At 36.5% G+C, this 18,930-nt stretch overlaps 1 protein-coding gene across 1 annotated transcript in view; it reads left to right on the forward strand.

The window, feature by feature from the left end:
• The window catches only part of galnt9 (polypeptide N-acetylgalactosaminyltransferase 9), a 118,865-nt gene that overhangs the window by 25,282 nt on the left and 74,653 nt on the right, over window positions 1–18,930 (forward strand). Inside the window, exon 3 of the mRNA XM_059548664.1 lies at window positions 12,702–12,868. Coding sequence (XP_059404647.1) covers window positions 12,702–12,868 — 167 coding nt within the window. The remainder of the gene's footprint in view (window positions 1–12,701; window positions 12,869–18,930) is intronic.

An 18,930-nucleotide genomic window follows, 5' to 3' on the forward strand; every position in this document is an offset into this window, starting at 1 on the left:
ATGGTCAGGGGAACCGACGGACTTTCCTGCCATGAACGATTGGATGACTCACAGTGAGGAGGTTTGGAATCAGGCTCATGTTCACCTTCAACACACTGTTCGAAGGCAAAGAGAGCAAGCGGACCGCAGAAGGCGCCCAGGTCCCAACTACAAGCTTGGTCAATGGGTGTGGCTGTCGACACGGGATCTCCGTCTCCGACTTCCATGCCGCAAACTGAGTCCAAGGTACCTGGGTCCATTCCAAATCACCAGACAAATAACCCCAGTTTCCTTCCGTTTAGCACTTCCTAACACATACCGTATTTCTCCTACTTTTCATGCTCTTCCTGCGTTGTTGAAACTGCTGTTACTGACCATTGCCTGTACGACTACGAGTTTCTTAATAAAGCCTGCACATGGATCCCACTTCGAGTTCTGGTTCATTACACCATGGCTCTTTAAAACCAACTACACTGCAGGGTTGATTTTCAGACAGCGTTATACAAAGAAAAGGGGTTTATAAATAGCTCAGTGGCTGAATCACTTCCCACATTTTAGCATTGCTACGCCTTCAGGGGAGAATCACATTAATAGAGTCAATAGCTAGCAGTGAGAAAGCATTGTGTTAGACAAAGGAAATATGACTGTGTGGAATAGTATCCCTGCCCACTAGGATAGTGTTAATGGTAGGAATGTTAATAATGCAGCAACAGTCCAGGGGTATTTTATACGGGGGAAAAATTACCTTAGAAACAGCACTGGAAAATTAATGGTCATTCATAAGATGTTATATATTTAGAACATGACCCAAAGCACAGATCCAGTGATTGAGACGAGATATCCGTATCCAGCTTTTCTATTGCTTAGCTTGGCTTGTTGTGGTTAGTGGAGGTGAACTGTAAAAACTAAAGCTAAAATGAGAAAATGTGCACAGTTCGCCGTTTTTTTTTTCTTCTCTACACTGATGGGTCTGTGTCTCGTTTGAAGCCATTGTAGGTGATGGAGGTTGCCTTGCAAATTGCTGTTCGGAAGCTTCTTGTTGAGAAGTTGTTGAGATTCAAGCTGTGTAAATCACGATTTATTGTGTGCTTTCATCTTGGCAATAATGCTTCCTGCTTGCATCCCTGATAAACACAATCATTCATGCTTCTGTACACAAACACGTGTTACCTAAGATATCACTGTGTGACTTGCACAATCAAAGGCATCACAAATCTGACCCTCACACTGCATGAGAGGAAGGTCCTGTTATATGTCTCTTGACGTTCTAGTTACGAGAATGGAAACATAATTTTAATGATTTATTTAACATTTTGGCAGAACAGAGTAGATTTGTGGTAAATAATACATAAATAGGTTCATTGTTTGGTAAGAAACATAAAAAATGTAAATGAATATGTCTGCTTGCAGTCCTCACTTGTATAATTTTGCATTCAACACTGTGAAATGTGTTTGTATCATTCCTTTGTGCAGTGCTAAAATACATACAGTATATATGTTTTCTTTTTTAATCTTTTTTTATTTATTTAACTTATTTCTTTGATAGCAAAACTTAGTTTTAAGATGCCATTACTCCAGTCTTCAGTGTAAAGTGATCCTTCAGAAATAATTCTAATATGCTGAATTGGTGCTTATGAAACATTTCTTACTTTTATCAGTGTTGAAAAGTTTAAAATAACTGTTTCTTTTTTATGTTTTAAAATAATTGATTTCTGTTCTGTTGTAAAGCTGAACTTTTAGCAGTGCTGCTTAACATTTTTGTCAAAACTTAATCTTTCTTTTTTCTGGATTTGTTGATGAATAGAAAGTTCACAGCATTTTTTTAAATGGTTATATTTTGTAACATTATAAATGTCTTTATTGTCACTTGTGATCATTTTAGTGCTTCTTTGCTAATAGTATTAATTTATGAAATAAAAAATAAAATAAAAACATAAATAAAAATTTACTGGCCCCAACAAGATTAAAGAAAGGGACATTCATTTTTCATCAGTGCTGAATTTCACACATTTCCTGAACAGGAAATCATTTTAGTTGAGGCAGCAAAGTTTAAAATCAAGTTATGAATTGCTTACAAAATAAGCATTTATTCTTGTAAATATATTGTTATTCTACTGTACCATAACCATTGGCTGTCACACTATGCTCTTAAGGAAGCACGAGTACATAAAACAGGCTTTAATCCATGGACCACAAGGAATATCAATACAGGCGACAGCAGGAAAATACATCAACATCACAAGTAGACCCGACAAACAAGAACTGAATAGACTAGTGCTTTTAAAGGCAGGATAATTGGGGAAGAACGAGATATACAGTACCTGAGATCAAATTAACACAATCAATTGGAGACAAAACTGGGTCACAGGAAGCAAAACACACATAGAAGGTCCATAATCTTACACTGGTATTAGTTATTTTGAATTGTTAATATAAATGATCTGCACAAGATAAAAATGTTTTTGTCTGTTTGTTTCTGAAAGTGGACATTTATTATCATTAAATGTGTGACCAGATCCTTCCTTAAAATCATTAAAAAAAAAAAATTCTAAAATTCCTGCCACGAATCTTTTGAACAGTAGTGTACTGTTCAGCAGCTATAGTGTGCAGACAATTATTTGAGGTTTATGGGTGGGTTATTGGGTGTTTGTATAGGCCATCTTTGTGGCATTTGTGCCCCAGAACCTAGTGGTCTTTTGATCCGGTCCTGTAGGACACAATCAGTTACATTCAGCCAGCAGCACTGAGCCTCAGATTGGTTTGTGTTTCTGAAACTGATGCCCTGCAAACAGCTGCTGATGTGTTGGCTAATTGAGGACTCATTCTCCAGAGGTCTTTGATGTCCAGAAATGGCAGTGCACTGATGGCCGTTTCTCTTTAATGCATGTTTAATTGCAGATCTCGAGGATAGCTTGTTCTTCAGTATCTTTGGTCGAAGGTCTAATTTGTATGCTTTGTAAAAAACAAACAAAAAAAACAAAACAAAAAAAACCTTTTTTTATGCAGCCAAAAGACAAGTAGTCTCTTAAAAAGGTCAGGCTGACCTTAGCTCAAAGTACTTGAGGCAAATTAATTTAGCACCAACAGAAGAAAACAAATCGATATAACTACATCGAGGAGCCATTTTATTATTGACTCGGAAAAGGATGAAGGAGGAAACTGTATGTAAAGAGATTGAACATTCAAAAATGAATTAAATTAATTGTGTGTACATTCTGTGTTACGGCAATAAGAAAGTGTTTATTTTATAAAACGTAAAAGAGTGGATGGATTGTTCTTTTTCTGAGCCTTTTTCAAGTGGGAATGAGATCAAAAGGGTGTTGAGATCTATCAACACTCCTTCTTGTACTGATGAGATGTTTTCTTTGAACACATGGTGCAGTGACAAGGCAGGTTATGATTTTTTTAGTGGAGGTGTATGATCACAATCAGCAAGTTGATTCTAGTCTGGAATCAGAACGCAGAGGAAGTGTTAAAGGTTAACGTGAAGTCTTATAAAGAGAAATGGTTCAGGGAGAGGCAGAGAGAAAAGAGTAAGAGAGAGATAGGAATACATCTTAATTTAGGTGTCTGTTTCTGTCATGCTTTGTTCCTGGTCAAATTATGATAACTGGACAGCCAGCTTTGGCTCTATTTCACACAGATGAGTCCATCTCTCATCCTGTTACAGCCTGTAGCCGCCTGCCCCTGTCCAGCCATACAAATCCAGACTTGAGCAATGGCCTAGATCGCATGTATAACTAGAGCAGCGAATGTGTAAAATTACCAATGGTCATTTAGCTAAATTAATAGCTGATACAGTATAACACACTATAAGTGCAGCCCACATTGTGTGGGAAAAGCATCTCATTTGAAATGCACATAAAGACTCTTTTGTCAATAGTAAATTATATATATGTCATGGTATTGAGAGCACTGTACATGCACTCCCCCCACCTACAATTCCTGCCGGAAGACTTCACGTTAACCTCACTTCCTCTGCGTTCTCTTATGCTCTAGACTGGATGTATTAAATCAAAAACACAGTAAAATAAGTTTGAATGAATGAATGAGGTATTTATATACAGTAGTGCTTTACTATGCACTACTGTGCACCAAATGAGTTTTAATCATATGAAGGGGTCTCTAAGAGATTGTGACATATTATTAGCATTTAAAAAACTGTATTCTATTTTAATATAATTTAGTTTAAGTGTCACATAATCTTTCAGAAATCATGTTGTATGTGTAAAATAATGTAGCAATATATGTCTTTATACTGTATACCAATTACCATTTTTTTATCTTTGTAATTTTTGATATACAAAATGTGTAATTAAAAACAACAACAACAACAACAACAACAAAAACTTCTTAGTTAGAGCTTCTTAGGTGAAATAATCTTCATGTATTTTAAATATTATTCAAACAAGTCAACGATTAAAACAATGATAAAACATTGTTGTGACGTTGCATTGTTGTTTTGGCTGATATCTGTGGTGCTATTCACTCCTGTGATAAAATGTAGAAGGATTTCATTGGATGTATTTTATGTATTCATGCACATTTTGTGGAAAAATACTGCTGGTGACATCAGTTTTGTGCTCAAAATGCTTTGCATGAGCAAATTGAGGAAAGAAAAAAATAAGGGATTGGAAAAACGGCAACCTGCTGTGAAGCAGAAAAAAATGCTTTAATGGCCTGATCAATCAAACCTTCCTTATGCTGCTATGGCTGCAGAACTACATGGTATTAGAGGACTGTTATAAATAGCTTTGAATGACATTTGCACAGCTGTCACTGTTGAAACTATCATAATATTTTGTTTTTATGCACTGAATGTTAGCCATAGCTGCATGCCTGCTTTAGCACAGTCTAGCTGATATAAGCAATATTCCATCAATATGCTTGCTTTCATTTCTTACTTTTTTCATGGCTTATTGCCAACAATGTAGTCAAATAATTGATCAATTGGACATATTTTGACTTTTCTTGAGCCTCTAGTTTGGATAAAAGCAAAACTGCTAAATGAATAAATGAACAGTAAGTTAAAGGTGAAGTATAATCATCAATTCTTATATCAGTGTTATTTTAATATAATTGATAGTGGTCGACTGATATTGTTTTTTTTTTTTGACAGCCGATGCCGATATCTTGGAAAGCAGGGTGGCTGATTTGCATTTATTTTAATTCATATTCATTAATTTTGAAATCATTTGAAAATGCATTAAAAAAGTGTAAAATAAACATGCTTATACTTTAGATGACAAAGTATTTTCCACAAATAAATACATATTTAATAAAAATATAATTAAAAAGGAAGTAAACTGTAACCAACAGAGCGATATTGAGTATTGCATTTGCGAGTGACGTGTCTTGGGCATTCTATAGTCTTTGACGGACAAAGCGACCGTTGAAAATTATTAGAAATTTGTGTCAGCATGTCAGGAATAGAATGGATTTGTCATATCGCGTTGCACTGCATCCAGTGTAAACAGCATCACTGATTGTAATGAGTTCTATATTATTTTAGCGCCGTACCGCTTATGTCCAGTGTAGACACGATAGTTGGCAAATGCCAAACATTGGCCGATATATCGGTCAACCATTAATAATTGAGATACTATTATAGCTTGAATTCATTTTTAGCTTTTTTTACATTTAAGTTTTAATTTAAGTTTAAGAGGTTTTGTTGTATATTTTTGTTGCTTATAATTATTGGTTTTGGGATTTTTTGGTGTTTATATATTTTTTATAAATTTTTATTTCTGTTTTAGTTGTAGTTATTTAAGTAAATTAAATTAAACTAAATGAAAATGAGAAATATGTTCTTGGCAACTAGCTGAAATTGTATTTACACAGGACTCATTCTGCTTATTAAGGTCCTTAGATATTACCTAACTATAGAGGACAGTTTAACCCTCTGGAGTCTAAGGGTATTTTTGGGGCCTGGAGAAGTTTTGTCATGCCCTGACATTTGTGCTTTTTTCAGTTTCTTATAAATATCTAAATGGGTAAAGTCTAATCTCACTGTAATCAGCACAAACTGGGCTATAATAATATAAGAAATGCATGTATGTACATGATTGTGTTTTTGAGAAAAAAAATATTATAAATATTAAAAAAAAAATATTATAGCTGCTTTAAGCAATGTAAGCATAATAGACATCTTGCTAATATCTCTATTGTAGACTGTGCCATTGAATTAGACAACCTCCAATCTCTCACCTACCTCCTCTCCAAATTTCTATCCTTCGAAGACAATGCAGCAAACCCCAGTGCGTAGTATGACTAACAGGCAGAGGCGTGACTCCAGGTTTTCTGACTGGCTATAACACACCACGGTCACATCCCTTTTTATTTATTTTATTTTTTTGCTTTTTACTGATTTCTCAGGACAACTCGTTTTTTAGTGGTATCTGTCATGTAGTGATTTTATGCTTTTTACTCCAAAAAAAAAATATAAAAATAAAAAAAATTAATAAAAAGGGTTTAGCATATTCAGCATTCAGTATAAACAAATAGTATTTGAGTTAGCTTGATAGTATGATTGTGTTAGACTATGCACAATTACCTGCTCTCCTCGAATCTTACAAGAAACTAATTTCTGGAGGTTATAAGGAAATGCCTATGCATAAATTGCCACACTAATTATTATAGTGGACCATTAGTCATCTTTGATCTGTAATCGGTGTATTTCACTATGAATGAAAAAGAAAGTCTTCATTATTGGGTAAGAGTGAATGCTAATAGTGTTCTGAATGCTATATATATATATATATATACACACAAGAATATATATTTATATATAAATGATTTCATAAATCATTGCTTTTGTACTCAAAATGGGATCAGTCTGTGATTTCATTTTTGGATATTGATTGAAGAAACTATGCAGGGTTTAAAATCAATGAAAACCTGGGGGAAAAATGCTAATAAAATGACTAAAATGTCCTCAAAATTCAAGTTCATAAATATCCCCAATTATATGCATTATCACGCAAGCAAGATTGCTGTTTTCCCCAAATATCAGCACCTTTAATGAAATATCAATCATGCACATATATTATTTTTTTTCTTAGTTGTATATAATTTGATAACTTATTTTTTCAGTATACCTTTTTGTGAGTAAACTACTTTGGTGTTCCTCAGTAATGTGATTGCCCAGAGAATCTGAATCTCCTAAATGCCAAACCAAGTCTCTGTAATCGTATTTTATGAAATATAACCTATTCCTGAGCCCTGTTATCCACAGCCATATTTAAAGAGCTGAAAGTAAGTCCATACAGGCAGCTGCCTCATGCTGTTTTCCCAGAGCTCAGGACAGCTGGAAGGAGGAATTTCACAGTGAGATGTTGATCAAGAACTTATGGTTGCCATAGTAATCAGTCAGCATTTACACTGTGCAATAAAGGCTAAGTCAGTGTGCCTCAATTTTTCCCACAAGAAAAGGTTAAATGTGGGATTGAATTTAGGCTTTTTAGTGGATTGTCAGGGTATGTCAACAACTAAAATGCAGAAAGTGTTAGCAACACAGTAAATGTGCTTATATTTATTAGTGGCAAGACAACTAATCTTTAAGTTCGAGATGTCAGGTTGTATTTTAGTATTTTAGTTCTTCAGCGTCTCTGTACCTTGTACTAATATGAGAACTCCTCTATGGCACCTAAATGTAATGAAGCGCTTTATGTTTCTTATATAATTTGCACCAGCATTTTCATCTTATCCAAAGCAAAATCTTCTATATTCCAGCTATAAATAGATATTCGTGCAACACACGCCATTGAGAGTAATCCAGGTTGGTACTTCAACAAAATATGACTACAGTTTCTCAGTAAGACTACAAAGGCCCATACACATAGACATTCACAAGGACCATTACTATAACAATAACAAGATATAATTAAAAAAAAACATTATTAAAAAAAAATTGCTGTGTCCACAACACAACTATAATGATAACACAAAGAAACAAAATTGTTGAAATCACTTAAATTTCTTTTTCTGATAAATGATAAAAGCATTGACAGCTGATCAGAATCCATCCTGCTTTATAGAGTTGTAGAATTAGTGCATCATGTGCTTTTATTAAACAGAGAATGTCTCTGTTATATTTTTTGTTGGTGTGAATGGACCATATCATGCAATTCTAATGGTTACAACTTGAACTGTAATGACAAATTAGAAAACATTATATATACATTTACATTTAATCATTTAGCAGACACTTTTATCCAAAGCGACTTACAAAAGAGGACAATAGAAGCAATCAAAACTAACAAAAGAGCAACAAAATGTAAGTACAAATGGCAAGTCTTGGTAAGCCTAAAGCAGTACACGTAGAAAGCTACACACACACACACACACACACACACACACACACACACACACACACACACACACACACACAGTAGATAGAATAGCAAAAATAGAAAACTAGTGTTTTTTTATATATATAAATAAGAGGTTAAACAGATCAAACAGAATTAAAATAGAATACAAACCCGATTCCAAAACAGTTGGGACACTGTAGAAATTGTGAATAAAAATAGAATGCAGTGATGTGGAAGTTTCAAATTTCAATATTTTATTCAGAATACAACATAGATGACATATCAAATGTTTAAACTGAGAAAATGTATAAATGTATAATATTGATTTTAAATTTCATGGCATCAACACATCTCAAAGTTGGGACAAGGCCATGTTTACCACTGTGTGGTATCCCCTCTTCTTTTTATAACTGTTTGCAAACGTCTTGCGACTGAGGAGACAAGTTGCTCAAGTTTAGAAATAGGAATGTTGTCCCATTCTTGTCTAATACAGGCTTCTAGTTGCTAAACTGTCTTAGGTCTTGTTAATCGCATCTTCCTCTTTATGATGCGCCAAATGTTTTCCATGGGTGAAAGATCTGGACTGCAGGGTGGCCATTTCAGTACCCGGATCCTTCTTCGACGCAGCCATGATGTTGTAATTGATGCAGTATGTGGTCTGGCATTGTCATGTTGGAAAATGCAAGTTCTTCCCTGAAAGAGACGACGTCTGGATGGGAGCATATGTTGTACTAGAACTTGGATATACCTTTCATCATTGATGGTGCCTTTCCAAATGTGTAAGCTGCCCATGCCACACGCACTCTTGTCTTGTATTAATGTCTTGTATTAATTTTTTTCCGAAAAATCCTGTCATACGCGCACAAACTGACAGTCACCACTTATAAGCTGCTACTAAATATCGTAGAAACGTAATTTTCTGTAAAGTTGCTTTGTAACGATTTGTAGTGTAAAAAGCGCTATACAAATAAACTTGAATTGAGTTGAATTGAATTCATTTGACCATAGAACAGTTTTCCACTTTGCCACAGTCCATTTTAAATGAGCCTTGGCCCAGAGAAAATGCCTGCGCTTCTGGATCATGTTTAGATATGGCTTCTTCTTTGACCTATAGAGTTTTATCCGGCATCGGCGAATGGCACTGTGGATTGTGTTCACGAGAATGTTTTCTGGAAGTATTCCTGAGCCCATGTTGTGATTTCCATTTCAGTATCATTCCTGTATGTGATGCAGTGTCGTCTAAGGGCTCGAAGATCACGGGCATCCAGTATGGTGTTCCGGCCTTGACCCTTACACACAGAGATTGTTCCAGATTTTCTAAATCTTTGGATGATATTATGCACTGTAGATGATGATAACTTCAAACTCTTTGCAATTTTCTCTGAGAAGCTCCTTTTTGATATTGCTCTAGTATTTTTCACCACAGCATTGGGGGAATTGGTGATCCTCTGCCCATCTTGACTTCTGAGAGACACTGCCACTCTGAGAAGTTCTTTTTATACCCAATCATGTTGCCAATGGACCTAATACATTGCAAATTGGTCCTCCAGCTGTTCCTTATTTGTACATTTAACTTTTCCGGTGTCTTATTGCTACCTGTCCCAACTTTTTTGGAATGTGTAGCTCTCATGAAATCCAAAATGAGGCAATATTTGGCATGACATTTCAAAATCTCTCACTTTCAACATTTGATATGTTATCTATATTCTATTGTGAATAAAATATAAGTTTATGAGATTTGTCAATTATTCCATTCCTTTTTTACTCACAATTTGTATAGTGTAGGGAGACCACCTCCAGTCAGACAAAATGTGGCACAAGTAGCATGGTAAAGTGGGACAATGTGGGACAGACGTAATAACTTTAAACTTAAGATATATTGTCTAATTTGTTTTTTGTTTTTTTTTCTAATTTACCAAGAACATTTTTAAACCCACCAACTAAAAGATTAAGACACTAACTGACCCAAAATATCACCCAAAGTTTCTACAGCTTTTTTCTTAGCTATTTCAGAATCTGGAAAAATTACTGGTGCTAACTTGTTACTGCAGTCGGTAGAGCGATATGAATGTGTGTGATGTACGGCATGATAAATGCTCGTCACTTCTGCTACCGAAACTTTGTCAGCCTGTGGGTCATTTGGTTTATTGAAAAACAATTGCACTGATTTGCATTGTTCTTGATTATGAACTTTTTTGGAATCAGGATTGAAGAAAGTGTTAGAGTTAGAGGGTCAAATAAAGATGGAACAGATGTGGTTTTAAGTAACATCTTGAAGATGGCAATGAAGGACTCAGCTGTTTGGATTGAGTTGGGTAGGTCATTCCACCAGGAGGCAACAGTTAATGAAAAAGTCAGTGAAAGTGATTTTGTGCCTATTTGAGATGGTACATAATGTGTCATTCACTTTCAGAACGCACACTTCTAGAGTTCACATAACTATGAAGTAATGAGTTTGGGTAAATGGGTGCAGACCCAGAGGTGGTTTTGTAGGCAAACATTAATACCTTGAATTTTATGTGAGTAACTACTGGTAGCCAGTGCAAACTGATGAACATGGTGTGACATGCATTATTTTTGGCTAATTAATGATTAATCTTGCAGCTGCATTTTAAATTAGTTGTAGAGGTTTGATAGAAATGGCTGGAAGACCTGCCAAGAGAGTATTGTGATAGTCCAGCCTGGATACAACAAGAGCTTGAACAAGGAGTTGTGTTGCATGTTCTGAAAGAAAGGGCCTGATCTTCCTAATGTTGTATAAAGTAAATCTGCAAGACTGGGCAGTTTTAGCAATGTGGTCTGATAAATTCAGCTTATCATCGATCATGAGGTGTCTAGCTGTTTTTGAAGGAAGTTAGGATTGATGAGCCTAACTGAATGGTGACATTTTGATAAAGTGATGGGTTTGTTGAAACCCCACAAGCAGTTCTGTCTCAACCAGGTTTAGTTGAAGGTGATGGTCCGTCATCCAACAAGAAATGTCTGTTAGACATGCTGAGATGTGTGCAGCTATCATGGGTTCATCAGGATGGAATGAGAGGTAGAGTTGAGTGTCATCAGCATAGCAGTGATATGAAAAGCCAGGATTTTGAATGACAGAACCTAGTGATGCCATGTAGAGAGAGAAGAGAAGTGGTTCAAGAACTGAGCCCTGAGGCACCCCAGTAGCTAGATGTTACTACTGTTAAACATATTCAAGTCCTGCTCACAGTGGAGAAAGATGCACACTTTATGGGTGATATTTTTCATTTTCTTTTAAAGCCAATAAGAATTGTCATTTGCAGTGCTTTAATTGTTAATTCTTTCCCTGCAATTGTCAGATTTCTCCAGCTTTCCTTTTCACTGTTATATGGTAGTGAGCACTATTACACATCTTCTGAAAGAGTACAGAATCCCTGAATAAAAGCACTGTGAAGAAACAGAAACAAGTGATCTGATATGTAGGCAAATGCTTATGTAAACATGGTCATCAAACATTAAACAGCATATACCGTATTTTACGGACTATAAGTCGCACCTAAGTATAAGTCGCATCAGTCCAAAAACACGTCATGACGAGGAAAAAAAAAAATTACAAGTCGCACTGGACTATAAGTAGCATTTATTTAGGACCAAGAACCAAGAGAAAACATTACCATCTACAGTCGCGAGAGGGCGCTCTATGTTTTCAGGGGTAGACTACAGGAGCACTGAGCAGCATAGAGTGCCCTCTCGCTGCTGTAGACGGTAATGTTTTCTCTTGATTCGTTTCTCTTGGTTCATGTCAAATAAATTTAAATAAATAAGTCGCACCTGACAATAAGTCTCAGGACCAGCCAAACTATGAAAAGAAGTGCGATTTATAGTCTGGAAAATATGGTAAATGAAAACTGCCTAATGTTTCTGAATGGAATGTCGACCCAGGAAGTGGTATAGGACTGTTCAAGGTGTTGATGGGCGTGATCTACTCCATCTATGTATTATTGATCATCGCTCTGAATCCGATCTGGGTGTATTCTTTAAAAAAAGATGCTTTCTCAGGTTTTTATTCAAAATGTTACCTTTTAATAAACTTGCCCATATTAAAGTGTTGTTAAAACAACAACAACAACAACAACAATGCATTACGCTAGAATAAAACCTGAAGCAAGTTTTTTTGTAAGTTAAGTGAAACAATATTTAGTAGAAAATACTTCAGTTGAGACTTGATTTTAATTTAAACAATGAAATATTATTATTATTATTATTTCTTTTATTATTATTATTTTTTTTTTTTACAAATAATAATGAAACAAATTAAAAAGTTGAATCATGCACAATAAAACTTGCATAGCATACTTACAACTGATTATGGTCAGTTGTGATTTACCTATAATGTAAAATTATTAAAAGTTCTGACTATAAAGCTGCAACTGTGTGTTTTCTCTCCAGGTGTAAGCAGTTGACCTACTCTGATGACCTTCCCCAGATCTCTGTTGTCTTCATCTTTGTGAACGAAGCTCTCTCTGTCATCCTGCGGTCTGTACACAGCGTGGTCAACCACACCCCGGCACACCTGCTCAAAGAAATCATACTGGTGGACGACAACAGTGACAGCGGTATGGACGCATCCATTTGTGTTTTCTTTAATAAATTTGGTTGTTTATTGCTCTGTTTATTTTCTGAAACTAACACAGTTCTTAAATGTTTAACCCGTTTATCCTTTTTTCTTCATAAAGGAAGTATACATAAAATGCTGTGTGAATAAACAACATAACATCGCCAGATAAAATATGACTAACTTGTTTTGTTATGCTGTAACAGTCTGTGTTTTGTCTGAGCAAACAAACATTTTTGTTGCTTGGTTAGAGACTGCTGTTAAAGATTATCAAAAAGAGGAAAAATAAACAGCAAGAGACAAACACTGGAAGAATAATCTTTTAGGTATGTTCTCTTGCATACAGCTCAAGATTTATAAATAACCTTTTAAGGCTTTATTTATTTTTTATTTTTTTTAGACATTATTTACAGTTTCCACTGATGCTGTATGTTTTGCAGTTGTTTTATCTGGTCAAACTGCACTGAAGTATCGGACTAACTAAAAGTAGTGATGCTTCAAACTGATGTCTTAATATTTTTCATTGGTGTGACAGCAGCTCAGCTGTTCTCAAAGTATTGTAGCTTTTTCAGTAATTAACTATTTTTTCAGTGTAACATGAAAATTTGTATTTTTTCATGTACAGCCGTAAAACCAAGTGGAGCAGTGGAGCAGTGGAGCAGTAATCAACCACTCTCTTCTAGAATCCTCTTCATCACTGTTAGATTGTAGTTTATATGAGTGCAGGTTTGTTTTGGGATTGAGGGCACATAGAGGCTGCAAAGCACCCTTGAGCACACCCTCATGAGCACCCTTCTGAATCCTAAAATGATAAATGGGATACCCTACAGGCTTGTGGACCTCATGGACACATATGAGAGAAGGCCATGAGACTGCAAGTCCACATCAAGTGTGCCATTTGACACAGAAGCAATCTCTGAAGTTTAATATAGTTCCCAGAAGTTGCTTGCCTGAATTTTTAGTCTTTACGAAAAACAAATGCATTATTTGACCAAAAATAAAAAGTGGAATAAATATAATAATATTATATATAAATAGTTGCATCAATATAATAAAAAATAAAAGTAAAAACGTTAATATAATAAAGAAGTATTACAATTGAAATAAAAGTTTTTGTCTTTCTTTTTCTTTCTTTCTTTCTTTCTTTCTTTTATACTGTATTTTAGATCAAATAAATGCAGCCTTGTGAGCATTTCAGAGTCGTAAAAAAAATCTTAAAGAGGACATAACACACACAGTTTCACCCAATCTTGTGTTGATCTTGAGTTCCTATAGAGTAGTATAGCATCGTTTATGGCTCCAGTGGGTCTTTTTTTATCATATTTATAAAAGATATCCTATTTATAAGCTCCTGGAGGCGCACCATGGGCGGAGCTGATTGAAGGCACTTGCCCGATTGCCAACAAAACACAGACATTTAATGCTGTTTCAAAAAACACACTTGCAAAACTCCATTGCTGCCCCAGAAAAACAAACTGCATCCACTTTTCATGTAACGCTGGGTTCTTTGGTAGGCTGAACAAGGTAATCTTTCCCTTACAGCCCAAAACACATTTTTCTTTGGATACATCCTTCTCAAGGGAGTCCCGTTCAGTGCTGCCGAATGAAGCACGTTGATGGGCGCAGCCTTTCTCTCTCTCTGGTCGATGTGTATGCACGGGTGCACTCTTCCAGGAAAAATGCCCATACAAGGAGTTCCACCCTTCATTGCATCACGAAGAGCCAAGCTCTAAAAAAAATCTCAGAAACTTGTACAAAACCAGAAGGATTATATTTGACACAGAAATACTCCGATCTTCATTCATATAGTTTTTTGACTTTGGCCATGTTTAGCATGAGAATCCAACTCTCTAACAGTGTAAATAACTCAACATGAAAGAAATGGATTTAGACCTCACCTTTAATGATTCCAAACTGTTGATCAGTAGTATATCTATATATTTGTTATTTAATTTTTTCACTAGACCTCTATATTGTAGCATACTTATGAATGTTGTCAAAAATTCCTTTTTATCAGATGTACATGAAATATATATTTAAAAAAATCTCTAAATTAATATTTTTTTTTATCCATAGAGGTGGAGCTTTGTGGAGAACGGATGACTGGCAGTACCGCTATCTTCCCAATTTTCTGTTATCTCACACAGTCAGCTTCTTTGGATGTGGTGTTGACCATTTCTAATTTCATATGCTAATTTCCTGCTGATGCTTCAGCTTCTTCCAGCTGACATTAAACTGTTAACATGCAAAGGTTGCCCACTTGACCTTTTCTCAGAGCTGTAGTTTGTTGTCTCCAGTTTAGAGCTTGAGCCCCAAAAAACGGCTGGAGGTACAGGTAGTTTTAGCACTATGAATAATGAATTGACCTTAACAAGCAAGTTTCTGGCTCTCTAAGTTTCCATTATGAAGACATTTAATAGAGTGCCGTTCTCGTGTTACACTATTCACTGAAGCCAATAAGGTTTTTGTCCTCCTTTTCTGTCCCTCCATCATCCCTGTCTGTTTGGATTAATCTCAGCTGAATCCTGTTATGCAGGGCAACATTCATTCTCACCTTGTGAATAATATTAAGGGACATTATGTCTATTTTTCTCATCTCGTCAGACACGGAGTGGTATTGTGCCCTTGAAATTCAATTCATTTAGACGTCGCTTGTAAACAAATAATAATGGGTTTCAATCCAAATTAAAATAAATTTAGGCCCTTTACATAAAGAGTTTGTTTAATACTTTTCAAGGACATTCTTTCCTTTGAGGATACAGCTAGTAAATTACATCTGGCTTTATCCTCAAAAGCAAACTACACAATCAAAATCCTAATTCATCAGGAATTTAATTGTATAGTTGGCCAAATTCTGTGGATAAAATTAGTTTTCACCACAAAATAATAATTTCGTCACCATTTACTCACCCTCATGTCGTTCCAAAACCATTTGACACTTTTTTTTTAATACTGTCGAACAAAAAAGGAGAACTTTTAAATTGTACTTTTTTGTGGGTGATGCCTGTTTTTCAGAATCCTATTGGTACACACATACACGTGTGCATCCATAAGGAAAATGTCTCTTTAATTGCATTAATTGCTATTCCAGTGCCATATGCAGCCTTCACTAGTTATTGTGTATGGTTGTATATCAAGCCAGAGTTCTTGATATATGCAGATGAAAAATGATAAAGCCTCTATGTTGATTAAATAAAGCAAAACAATCCCTTTGAAATAGCTCATCTATCAGGATCAGCATGCATTTCAAATATTTTCATAATGCTCAATTATGATCTGCTGTGTTCCAGAACTTATTTTTTCTGTTCACAGTATGATGGATGGATATTTGTTCTTTATTGATTGGTGAATGTTTATAAAATATTTCACCCTCATGATTCTTAATTTCAATCTCTTTCAGAACGCACCAGAGGGAATCCTATAACTTTCCACAACACATTTATCTATGTGTGTGTGTGTGTGCTGTTCGACGCTCGCTGAATTGCGTTTTGTACCCGCCCTAATATGGCCATGTTATGATAACTGGAGCAGAGCTGACATTAAAAGCAGTGAGCGTGAATATAATTTATTAACATATTTATGTACTGTACTTTTATAAATACATTTATTAATTTAGTGGACACTTTAATCAGACACACATTTCATTAATTTACATGAGTGCCAACTGCAATCTACAACCAAATTGACTCACAAGTCATTGCCTAATGGTTAGAGAATCGAACTTGTAACAGAAAGCTCATGGGATTGAGTCTCAGTACCGGCAGGGATTGTACAGTAGGTGGTGGGAGTGAATAACTAGTGGTACCACAACTGAGGTGAGACCCTTGAGCAAGGCACCAAAGCCCTAACTTCGCCCTAGGCAATGCAGCAAAAATGGCTGTGCACTGCTTTGGGTGTGTGTTCCCTACTCACTACTGTGTGTGTGCACTTGGATGGGTTAAATGCAGAGCACAAATTTAGAGTATCAGACACCATACTTGGCTACACTTTCTTTTTTTAAAATTCAGGAAAGTGATAACAGCCATTTAATTTATTAAATCCAAAAACTGAAGCCCGAAAAACAAAGACGCTAAATAAGTGTCGCTAGTAATAAGTGGACATGGAACCCCTTCAAGAGTGCACTCTGTGAGATAGCTTTCCAAACATTAACAAAACATGATGGCTCTGTTGATGGTGGTTTAGTTAAAATCGACAAACAGAATGAGTCTTTGGTCATTTGGCAGTCAGTTATAACTAATTGTCCTTTGGTTGGACTTTGGTAAAAATAGTGGATACCAAACACGTGAGACACCAGAATGTTGCTATGTCTACCATGGTGCAGTTTCTAGTGAGTTCTGTTTCATACCCACACAAAACAATAATCTAGGGGATTTACTCTGGTATTTAAATGAAACTTTACACTGTGTGTGTGACCTATGAGGTTTCCCATTGCACTGAAACATTGAATTGTCAATCGTTCTTCTGAGCTGATTAATGAGAGGGGAGGTAGTTGTGTGCATCAGTGCCTTAAAGAGTGCTCTGTTCCTCTATATCCCTCTCCCCTTAGAAACTAGAGCACTCAGCAACCTGCAGGAAAGAGCCCGAGCACTCATCTATCTTCCTTGAGTGTGTGTATGTGTGTGCTTGTCTCTGTGAGTGTGTGCGTGTTCTCCTTGAACTCCATTTGTTTACCTCTCAGAGTTCTTATTGAATGAGGACAGATAGCTAACTCTGAGAGACTAAAGGAGTGGGGAGATTCAGGCAGATTTATTTATGGTGTCATCTATAGTGCCACTAAAACCTTTTTTCTTTGATGCTATTAAGTTTATATATTACAGAATTCAACACAAGCCTTTTCTTTAAACCTGAACACTTTTACAGTGTTTGTTTTTGTTCAGAATCATGAGCGAAGGTGATACACTTCATCTCATTTGTGAGATGGAAAGTGTATCATTTGTGCAATGGAAAGGTTTCATGGGAACGTAGATTCTAATAAAGAACCTTCAAGAAATTAGGGTTGTTTCTTCAGATTTTAGCCATAAAACACACTTTTCAGACTCTAACTAATATCCATATTTATTTATTTTTCCTAACGTATAACTGTGCGTATAACTATATCACAAGATGATTTTGTCTTGTTTGGGGGAATATTTCCATCACATCTCAAATATGTCTTGTTAAGAGACAAGAGACTTGTTAAGATTTCATAGCTAGCATTTTATGTATCCAATAAAAACATAATGAATGAAGTACGCTTGAGATGAGCTACCTCCTTGGTGTCCTTGGTAACGTCTTGGTTACGTATGGTAACCCTCGTTCCCTGAAGGAGGGAACGGAGACGCCACGTCGGTGACCGACGAATATGGGATATCGCTTCGATAGACCAATCTACTTCGAGTGTAAACTAAACGAGCCAATGCACATTGGCATGCAATTATTGCATCCAGCTGCCGCTGATAAGAGGGCAGCAGGTGCAATGCATACCAGTTTTTCGCTGAGGAGCCGAGCCGGGGACCCGGCAGCTCAGCGGCGGTACAGCAACCATGGCGACGGGACGGGGCGTCTCCGTTCCCTCCTTCAGGGAACGAGGGTTACCATACGTAACCGAGACGTTCCCTTTCAGTCTGTCACTCTCGACGCCATGTCGGTGACCGACGAATATGGGATCCCTATCAAAGCGCCATGGGTGCTGCCCCTTCCAGTGCCCTGTGCGAGCCGCCTGCGCCCCTATTAGGTGTAGGCCGGGGCTCAGAACAAGTAGCTCCACTCACCATTGTCAAAGCACTACCTCACTGGGTGAGATTGGATAACACTGGGAAAACGTACCCGGTCCGCTTGGAGCCGGGACGCTGCGGAAGCCCCATCCTTCCTGAAGGAGGTCTCGGAGGCAAATACACATATAGCATCCGTTTAGGAGTATACGGAGAAATTTGAGGTGATTAGAACCCTCTTGGGAAGGCAGAAGTCTGCCGGGGAAACACGGGCTCTAAGGCTATACCGTGGACTATACACATATGAGTACCGCTTAGGTCTCAATATGGAACCCACCCTTCCATGGTTCTCACAGATTCATCATGAAGGTCT

The sequence above is a fragment of the Carassius carassius genome, chromosome 4, assembly GCF_963082965.1.
Source record: "Carassius carassius chromosome 4, fCarCar2.1, whole genome shotgun sequence".
NCBI classification, from domain to species: domain Eukaryota; kingdom Metazoa; phylum Chordata; class Actinopteri; order Cypriniformes; family Cyprinidae; genus Carassius; species Carassius carassius.